General features: G+C 47.1%; 1 protein-coding gene across 4 annotated transcripts in view; it reads right to left on the reverse strand.

The window, feature by feature from the left end:
• The window catches only part of szt2 (SZT2 subunit of KICSTOR complex), a 132,347-nt gene that overhangs the window by 43,698 nt on the left and 78,649 nt on the right, over positions 1–10,000 (reverse strand). For all 4 annotated transcript variants that reach the window (XM_076279012.1, XM_076279009.1, XM_076279010.1 and 1 more), the window contains 2 exons: positions 8,853–8,974; positions 7,819–8,001 (listed from right to left, as the gene is read on the reverse strand). In XM_076279012.1, the coding sequence (XP_076135127.1) occupies positions 7,819–8,001; positions 8,853–8,974 (305 nt within the window). The remainder of the gene's footprint in view (positions 1–7,818; positions 8,002–8,852; positions 8,975–10,000) is intronic.

A 10,000-nucleotide genomic window follows, 5' to 3' on the forward strand; every position in this document is an offset into this window, starting at 1 on the left:
CAAAAAAAAAGAAAGAGACAGAAAGAAAAAGATAGAAAGAAAAAACGATAGATAGAAAGATAGAAAGAAAGAGGGCAGAAGGGAGAGAGATGAATGAGAGAGAAAGAGATGAAAGGTGGAGTGAATTTCAAAAAGCCTTAATTAATTACAATCATTGAAATCACTAACATACAAAGGCCTCACTCTTTTGTCACAAACGTTGGATTTAAATATAAAATAAAGGGTTAAATTAAGTATAAAAAACACATACGACAACTGCATCTGAAAAAAGTACAGACAGCGAAATATGAAACTTTTGGTCGGTAGGTACCAGGGTTGTGCACACTTCGAATTGCAATTCTGCTTCCTGTTTGCTACCTCAATTGAAATACAAGTGAAATTCAAGAATTGAATTGGAATTTTGCACAAGCCTGGTAGGTACAGGAACTTGTAATAAATTATTGAAAGGGAGAGAGCATGAGAATAGAAGAGAGAGTTTCAGACACACAGGCGAGGAGTTCAATTCCTTGTGCTACGGGTAAGATTTCAATCAACAACAAACCTGTTTCACATGACACAACAGAACGTGAGGTACAACACAATAACAACACACCGCTGGACTGTGGTAGTGGCACATGCAGCGCATGCTGTTACAGGCTGTTACACGGTACAACATGCGTTGCCACAGAGACCAACCAACAATCAAACAACCAACCAACAAGAAAAATTACACAACAGGACGCAAGATACAACTACTGTGTGTCGTCGTAGCAACATTGGTTTGTGGTAGCCACAAACATGCCGCAAGTTGCAACTAGCAGATCCGTAACAGCCCTGCTTCATGGTACTTCTACATGGGGAACCAGAGAGGCCTACCAACAAGCAAGCACATCTAGTCACACAACAGGACGTGAGATGTAACAACACATACTATACACAATTGGCTAGCGGCAATCGCAAATGCGCTGCATGGCATTCAGGCCACTGGGAGGACATGATATGCCATGGAGAGTGTGTGTGTGTGTGTGTGGGGGGGGGGGGGGGATCCTGGGTACCCCTAACCAAGGAACCAAAACACAAAACAGAAAAAATAGCACATCAACAGAGCAACCTTCATGAGCAACATGTTCACACAGGCACCTTCTATCTTTTATCAGTGTGTCGTCAAATTAGGCTCACGACATCTCCAAAGTGTGTGTGTGAGAGGGAGGGGAAGAACAGAAGCACATGTACAGAAAAGAGAGAGAGAGAGAGAGAGAGAGAGAGTGAGTGTGTGTGTGTGGGGGGGGGGCAGATACACTATTTGTGGACAGAAGAAATGGCTTAAAGTGAGTAAATCAGTATTTGTAACATGAACTTGCTTATTTTCAGGAATATGAAACGTATCCTTGACCCCATCCCCCATCCCACCTCCGCTCTCAATCATCATCACCACCGCCATCACTGCCACCATCATCATCATCACCACCATCACTACCACCATCATCATCATCACTACCACCATCATCATCATCACCACCACCACCACCATCACTGCCACCATCATCATCATCACCACCATCACTACCACCATCATCATCATCACTACCACCATCATCATCATCACCACCACCACCACCATCACTACCACCATCATCATCATCACCACCACCACCACCATCACTACCACCATCATCATCATCATCATCATCATCATCACCACCACCACAATCATCATCTTCTTCTCTGTTCTTTTCGGAATGCTGGACTTCCAGGGAGAATGCCCCCAGGGAGTCCGTGGCTTTCACTTGCCCCCCCCCCCCCCCCCCTCCATGCTCTCCCCATCCCTTTCATGTGGGGAGCCTGGAGTCAGCCCCCTCCCCTCATTTCAAAGAGCTGCTCGGAGAAGAAAAGGAGAGAGAAAGGAGAAAAAAAGGAGAGAGAAGTTCCTCCATTAACCCTTCCCTACATCCGCATTTAACATGACAGCAGCACAGGCAGATCAATTAAATTAACAAGTTCTGTTGATGAATCGTTGGGGGGAGGACTCATTAGCAAACTTCTGAGAAAACACACACACACGCACACACACACACACCAACAAAAAGAGAAGACAAAGTGAAGCTTTTTTTCCCCTCGCTCCTCTTGTTTTTTCACGGCTCAATTAAGAGAGCCCTGATCCCCGCACAGAGCAAGCCAGGGCTTTGGGGATTAAACGAGCTCGCTCGAAATGAGCTCTGGATCCTTAGCACCACTGCCACATCCAACAGGCCGTCTCTCTCTCTCTCTCTCTGTGTGTGTGTGTGTGTGTGTGTGTGTGTGTGTGTGCAGTATGTGTGTGTGTGTGTCTGGTGCGTACCACACCAGGCTAACATGCCCCAACCTCCGCTTCTCTCCACTTACGGGTCGCCCTGAGTTAGTACTCAGTGGAGCAGGGGGGCAGTTACTGCGGGGGTGGGGGGGGGTGGGGGGGGTGGTAGGGTGGGTGGTGCTGTTGGAGGTCCAGATGTCCATGCTGCCCGTTCATGGCACAGTGGGCCGGACGGACGCCTACAGGGGGTGGGACGGGGAGGAGCGTGGTGGGGGTGGAGTGGGCACTGGTGCCCGATGCTCTTCCTCGCGGGCTGCCGCGCGCCTGGCAGATGATTGGCGGCGGGGGCAAATTTTCTGCCGTGCTGAGTCTGCCTTCTGTCCGCACTCGTTAGCGGAAGACTGGCTAAAGAGAGGAGCCAGGGCCAGAGGAGAGGGAGAGAGAGAGAGAGAGAGAGAGAGAGGGAGAGAGGGAGAGAGGGAGAGAGAGAGACAGAGAGAGGGAGAGAGAGAGAGAGAGAGAGAGAGAGAGAGAGACAGAGAGAGAGAGAGAGAGAGGGAGAGAGAGAGAGAGAGCAGGATGTAGAAAAAGAGAGTGGGAGGGAGAGAGATACAGAGAGAAAACTAGGAAAGGAGAAAGAATAAGAGAGGAAGGAGAGAAGACAGGAGAGAGAAAAGAAAAAGTTTTCTTTTGGTGGGTTTTGGTGGTGGTGGTGTGTGTGTGTGTGTGTGTGTGTGTGTGTGTGTGTGTGTGTGTGTGTTTTCTGTCTCCAGGCTGGTTCAGTGTTTGCGCGCTGGACTGTCCTGTGAAGGCACTGAGGGCAAAACAGCTCTCAGGGGGGGGGGGGGGGGGTGTCGGCGTCTGCATGAGGGATTCGGCTGAATGCAGGAGCGCTCCGTTTTCCGCTCGTAACGCCGGATAAAGCAGACGAGTCAAAGGACGAGCCTCCCGTGGAGAGAGCTCTCCGCTGCGGACTGTCTGTGTGCGGAATGATGAGTGGCCTCTCCAGAGTTCAGCTCTGTTCAGACACTACGCTCTCACTGCAGGGAAAACAGGGCGGCCCAGCACGCTCCTTAACAACCCCTACCCCCCCATCTCCCCCCAGCCACAGGGTTAATAGGACACTGCTCACGTAGATGAATTGGAATCAGCTGAATCAAGAGGTGCACTGATTTCATGTTAAACAAAGCAGGAAAGTTGCTTTTAGACTGATGAAGTTAGTCCGAAGGGATGTATAAAGTGGTTCCTGATATTCCTGCCCAGTCCACACACTGCTCATTATTTTAGTTTCACACATTGTTTTGCCTTTGTTTACATTTTTGGCCCTGTGAAGTATAAACAAAGGCATGAAACATAGGCTCATGATGCAAAGTAGTGTTAATTTTGTCACCTATTTTTAATTTAGTCTTAGTCTTAGTCTTGTGACGAAATGTCCTTTTTAGTCTTTGTCATATTTAGTCATTCAAATATCATTTTTGTTAGTCAAGTTTTAGTCGACTCAAAGTCTCGTCATTTTAGTCTAGTTTTAGTCAAAAGAAAACTAAAGGTACTGTTGTCTTAGTCAGTTTTAGTCAACATATTTTAGTCTTTTTTTTATAACAAATTATTTCTGATTACCATTTGAGTCAAATAGTGTTTCACACATCTCAATTTTCCAACAATATTGTGTGTCCACAGGGCTACTCGTCTGTTATAATTACTCATTCTGATTTTTTGTCAGTCAGTATGTTTACATGCACAGGTAAGTCGAGCTACAGTTATAGCTCGGCTGGGATTTGACCATAGACAGTAAAAGATTTGACTGGACCACTGTCATATTCGTAGACCAGTGTTTCTCAAAGTGTGGTCCGGGGATCACTGGTGGTCCGCAAGCTATCCCAAGTAGTCCGCGAGCAGACGTGGTAAAATATAATATAGATGAGTTGTTTGCAATATTGAACCAACTTGTATGTAAAAACAGTTCTGCAACACTGTCTATGTAAGATATGCCAGTTTAAATCCAACATTATGAATCCACACAATAAGCAAAGTGCAAAGACAATAAGCAAGGTGGCTCAGTGAGTAGGCCTATTGTGTAGACTAATTATAGGCTACTATTGAAGTAGGTCTAATATTTTTTTTTTTAGCTAGGGTTAGTTAAGTGGTCCTGAAACTGAAAAAGTTTGAGAAACACTGTCATAGGCCAAAGTATTAATGTTTTACTCCGCCTCGCTAGATGGCGATATGCCTTCAAACACAACACATTCCCCAAACAGACTCTCCATCCATATTAGCTTACTTGCTAGCAAACTTTGCATCATCAGTCTAACTAGTTAAATAGTTGACATTACATGATGAACATTTTTGTATGGACATTCTGGGGGATGTTAATTTGTATGAGAGAAGCTTCAACTTCTGGGTATGTAGCATTGTGGCATAAAGCTTGCTAACTCTGGCAGAAATCTCCAGTGTTCTTGTTCCATGTAGTTTCGTGTTGCAGCCACAGGGTTGCAGCAACAGCACGTAGACTAGCCTACAGGAAAGCAGTTGCGTATGAACTCATTCGGAATATTTTGAAAACATAACAGCTAGATATTCTGTCTTCTCATTTTGTAGACGAAAATGAAGAGAGATTTTATCTTAGTTTTTATTTCATGCAAAACATTTTAGTCTCGTCTTTTTTCGTCAACAATAATGCATCTTAAGATAGTCTTAGTCAGTGTTTCAGGACATTACTACCGTCTCGTCATCGTCTCGTCTTAGTCATGAAAAAAAAGGTCGTTGACGAACATATTTCCTCTCGTCTCGTCTGACGAAATTAACACTAATGCAAAGAATGCACAGAAGTACGGAGAAACACTCTTTCAGAATTACATCACTCCTGCCAATTTTTGGTCTCTTTTGATTCACTTTCTACACTACTATAAAAACACTACAGGCTGAGAGGATGGGGAGAGGAAAAAAAGACAGAGGAGAGCGCTCTCTCTCTCTTTCTCTCTCTCTACCCATCTTCCCCTATCCAACCCCTTACTGTGTATCAAACTGAGTCAGAAAATGCATGAGGGCAGGTGGGGAGAGAAAAGCAGAAGAGGGGATCAAAAGAGGTGTGAGGCGGAGGAGCGCAGGCCTCAGTGCAGATGTGTCACAGGCGGCGGCCGGGGTGGGGGGGGTGAAATGATCAGAGAGAGGGACTAATCTAGGTCACCAGGAACCATCAAAGGCCAGAGCGCACACAACACGCCAGGGGACACCCGGGGTCCCCAAACCCAGCAGAGTGGACATTCAGACATACACACGCACAAACATATACAGACATACACATAGCTGTATACACACCCAGATGGAATGAGAGAGAGAGAGAGAGAGAGAGAGAGAGAGAGAGAGAGAGAGAGAGAGAGAGAGAGAGAGAGAGAGAGAGAGAGAGAGAGGAAAGGCACAGCCGGCCACAATGATCACCTCAAACCTCCTAGAATGCATCAGAGTGTCACACTGGCTCCCTCACCATCAGAAATACCGCGCAAAACACGCCACGGCTACACAGAGAACTGTGAGTGAGCGTGTTTCCATGGAGACAAGCCAGCACGGCGGATTAGGTCACGGCAACTGATGTTATGACCCGTTCAAAGGACTCCGTGGGGAACAGAGGCATTTATTAGAGCGGAGCCGTCGCAGATGGACTGCTTGAAGGATGGTGGGGGGGGTTTCGTGGGGGGGACGACAAACGTTTCACATCAAACACGCCACACTTAAAGGCAGCAGTCCGTCCCAAAGCGGTCAGGCGAACAATCTGCTGACTCGACAGCTTCCTTGTGCACAAAAAAAAGAAGGGAAAAAAAGAACATAAAAACAGCAAGTCTAAGAGCCGTAGTTCAAGACGCCTGACATTCCCAATCGATAAGCAGACAGACAAAAGAGGGCCAAGAATGAAAGGCTCCAGAGAGACCCTTCACGTCAAACCAGCAGGAGGGGGTTTAACACTGAACAGAGACCCTAAACAAGTTTACACACTATTCTGATCAAATCAGATCTCTGGAAGTAAAAAAAAAATAATAATGCTCAATGCCCTACGCTCAACATCTGTCTATTGTCAATCTTAATGGACAGGAAACAGATGTCGAAGACTGTTAATAGCGTGGTATGCTTCTGTGCCTACCAGAACGCTCATAGCCAGCGGGTCTTTCAGGAGTGGAGCGTTACAAATGTATTTTGGACTTCATGTTCTATTTTATTTTATCTATGTGCATTTAGCTGACGCCTTTATCCAAAGCAACTTACAGATACCAATTGCAGGGCCCAGTTAAGTGCCAGGGTTAAGTGCCTAGCTCAAGGGCACAATGGTGGCAGCTGGGAATCGAACCTGCGACTTTAAGTGACCACTGCATGCTGGCCAAGTTCCTTAGCCACTACACTACCATCACCCCTATGCTGGCACTGACCACGGCTGATACGGCTAAGCCTTTGTTGCTCATCCCCACTAGAGATTTTTCCGTCATCCATTCGCAACAACCTGAACACTTACACACTACCACTCATGACTTGCCATTCTGCCAACTGGATACAGAACACTCGATTTTGCACACTTTTGCACAATTTTTTTAAAAATGCAGACAGAATATTTGAGATATATTAAGATTTTACGGTCTCACAGTTCAGAAAGTTGGGCTTGTGGGGTGACAACAGAATTCTAGAGTAGTTTAGAGAAGAATTACTTATAATACAAATAAGTGAACTGTCGGTTATGGCTAGAGAATCCCAGTGACTGTGGCTTTACATGATGGCTTACATCTTTCAGTGAAGGAGGTTACGTGTGTGTGTGTGTGTGTGTGTGTGTGTGTGTGTGTGTGTGTGTGTGTGTGTGTGTGTGTGTGTGAACATCTGATTGTGTCCATTTCTCAACAACGTCTTCCTCTGCCAGTCTTTGCATTGTTACACGTCCAATATGGCCTCAACAAGCTTCCATTGAAATGTTTTAACCATTTTACTTAAAGGACAATTCCGGCGCAAAACGGAACTTAGGGGGTTAATAACACATCTGCAGGCTAGCACCAGCTTGGGAAAAGAGTCACGTGACAATTCAGCTCACGTTGCACGACTGGAGCCCGCTTGTATACGTGAATGGTACTGTTTCTAAACTATCTTTTTAATAAACTGTCTGTACACTTACAAAGTTCTCAATGCTTCGGTTTACATGTAGGGCCCCTCAATATGCTACCGTGGAAGTGCGGTGCTATTTTGAGCCTTGTTAGTGGTATAGAAATAGCGATTTCTTTTTACTTTGCGTGTCCCCCGAAGACCAGCGTTAAACGCTTATTAGCGGTTTGTGGTAAAACTGGTCATGTTCGATTAGCATGAAAACATATCCCAGAAAACAGACAAACTCGGTGTTATTAACCCCTAGGTTCATTTTGCACCAGAATTGTCCTTTAAAGAAAACGAGTATACGTCTGTCTTTGTTTCTTCATCTGTCTATGTGTGTGTTTGTTTGTTTGTTTGTGTGTGTGTGTGTGTGTGTGTGTGTGTGTGTGTGTGTGTGTGTGTGTGTGTGTGTGTGTGTGTGTGTGTGTCCTTACTTGTTTGAGGTCTTCGTGGGCCGGTATGTCTGCAAAGCAGTAGTGGTGGAAGAGGCCCATTTTCTGGTTGAGCAGGCAGTTGATCACGTGAGCCCGCGCATTCTGCCACTGCACCAGCCGGACCAGGCCACGGTTCAGGGACGCACCCAGATCCACTGACCAGTTATACGCATACAGCGTCACCTGGGGAACGAGGGGTAGACAGGGAGAGACAGAGAGAGAGAGAGAGGGAGAGGGAGGGAGAGAGAGAGAGAGGTAGAGGGAGAGAGGGAGGGAGAGAGGGAAGAAGGAAGGGAGAGAGAGAGAGGGGGGAAGGAGAGAGAGAGAGAGGTAGAGGGAGGGAGAGAGAGGGAAGGAGCAGTCAGCGGCAATCAAAACATTGCAGAGAACAAAATTAAAAAAAGCACAATAACAGAGAAACAAAAGAAAATCGACCAAGGACATTTGCGAGAGGCAGAAATGTAATGAATGTGTGATGAGCTCAGTCAAATGTGCTGGAGAAAGGACAGCGGCTGAAATCGGAAATCAGCAGTGCTGCTAAAACACATCTGGGGATGCAGAGCACATTCTCCAGGGGCCGACGGGGGGACCGGTCGTCTGATGCAGCAGCATCACGCATCACAGTGACGCAGAGCGACCGGCTGAATTACGGTTATTAATTCACCTTAACCTCATCTTTATTGATCCCACTGTCTGAAACTGACCAACTCGGTCACCTCCACCTGACCCCTCTCTGTCTTCCTCGGGAATGTGAAGGAACCTCTGACGGGTTGATTCAGGATTACTCCTCTTCCTCCTCCTCCTCCTCCTTCACTTCCCCCCATCCTTCCATCATCCATCCGAATCATCCCCCCCTCCAATTCTCCAGCTGTCTCCAGGACGTGGATGTGGAGGAACCTCTGGATAACTGACTGGTTGATTTAGGATTACTCCTCTTCCTCCTCCTCCTCCTCCTTCACTTCCCCCATCCCTCCATCCCACCATCATCCATCCGTATCATCCCCCCACCCTCCCATTCTCCAGCTGTCTCTCACCTTCTTCTCCAGGACGTGGATGTGGAGGAACCTCTGTCGCGGCGCCACCCCCCTCGCAGTCTGCCCCGGGCTGTACCAGTCGCTCTGCTCCAGTGCCTCGAAGCGCTGTAGCCCCTTATGAGCTGCAGGGGGTTGGAGTTATGGGGGGGGGGGGGGAGAGAGAGTGAAAAAGAGAGCGAGAGAAGATACAGAGAGAGAAAGAGCAGTCAGAGCCTCCGTACAGCGTCTCTGCACCTCTCACTAGAGAAACAAGACAAAACCCTCACAACATATGACATGCGAAAAGCCTTCCAGCGGCATAAGCCCTGGCTCTGTGTTCACACTCTAAGCCCTTGGGGTTGGACATTTCATATTTACAGAGGATGGGCACGATTAACCTCTACGGGCCTCGCAATGGAAAGACCTAATTTTTGGACGAAAAAAAAAAAAAGATAAATGAATGAAAATACAGCTATTAAGATTCAAATCATAAATGGAGCTCATTACATAAACACTGAGAAAGGACCCAGCAGGGGGCCCCCGAAGCCCTGCGGCCGAAACCTGCACCGTTGCTTAAAGCCTGCTATTCCAACGGCCGGATTATTCCAACGGCCGGATTACAAAACCTGCACCGTTGCTTAAAGCCTGCTATTCCAACGGCCGGATTACAGCACCGTTGCTTAAAGCCTGCTATTCCAACGGCCGGATTACAATACCTGCACCGTTGCTTAAAGCCTGCTATTCCAACGGCCGGATTATTCCAACGGCCGGATTATTCCAACGGCCGGATTACAGCACAGTTGCTTAAAGCCTGCTATTCCAACGGCCGGAATCGGATTACAAAACCTGCACCGTTGCTTAAAGCCTGCTATTCCAACGGCCGGATTACAAAACCTGCACAGTTGCTTAAACCCTGCTATTCCAACGGCCGGATTACAGCACCGTTCCATAAAGCCTGCTATTTCAACGGCCGGATTACAAAACCTGCACAGTTGCTTAAAGCCTGCTATTCCAACGGCCGGATTACAGCACCGTTCCTTAAAGCCTGCTATTCCAACGGCCGGATTACGAAACCTGCACCGTTGCTTAAAGCCTGCTATTCCACGGGCTAGATTATTCATCTTTAGGCCAGTTTAGAGAGTGTGCAGAAAGGACAAGCACCCCCCCCC

Source organism: Alosa pseudoharengus, unplaced genomic scaffold (genome assembly GCF_046254945.1).
Source record: "Alosa pseudoharengus isolate Yale_2024_CS ecotype anadromous, Long Island Sound unplaced genomic scaffold, YU_APseudo_1.1 YU_APseudo_1.1_scf_11, whole genome shotgun sequence".
In the NCBI taxonomy this organism is placed as follows: Eukaryota; Metazoa; Chordata; class Actinopteri; order Clupeiformes; family Clupeidae; genus Alosa; species Alosa pseudoharengus.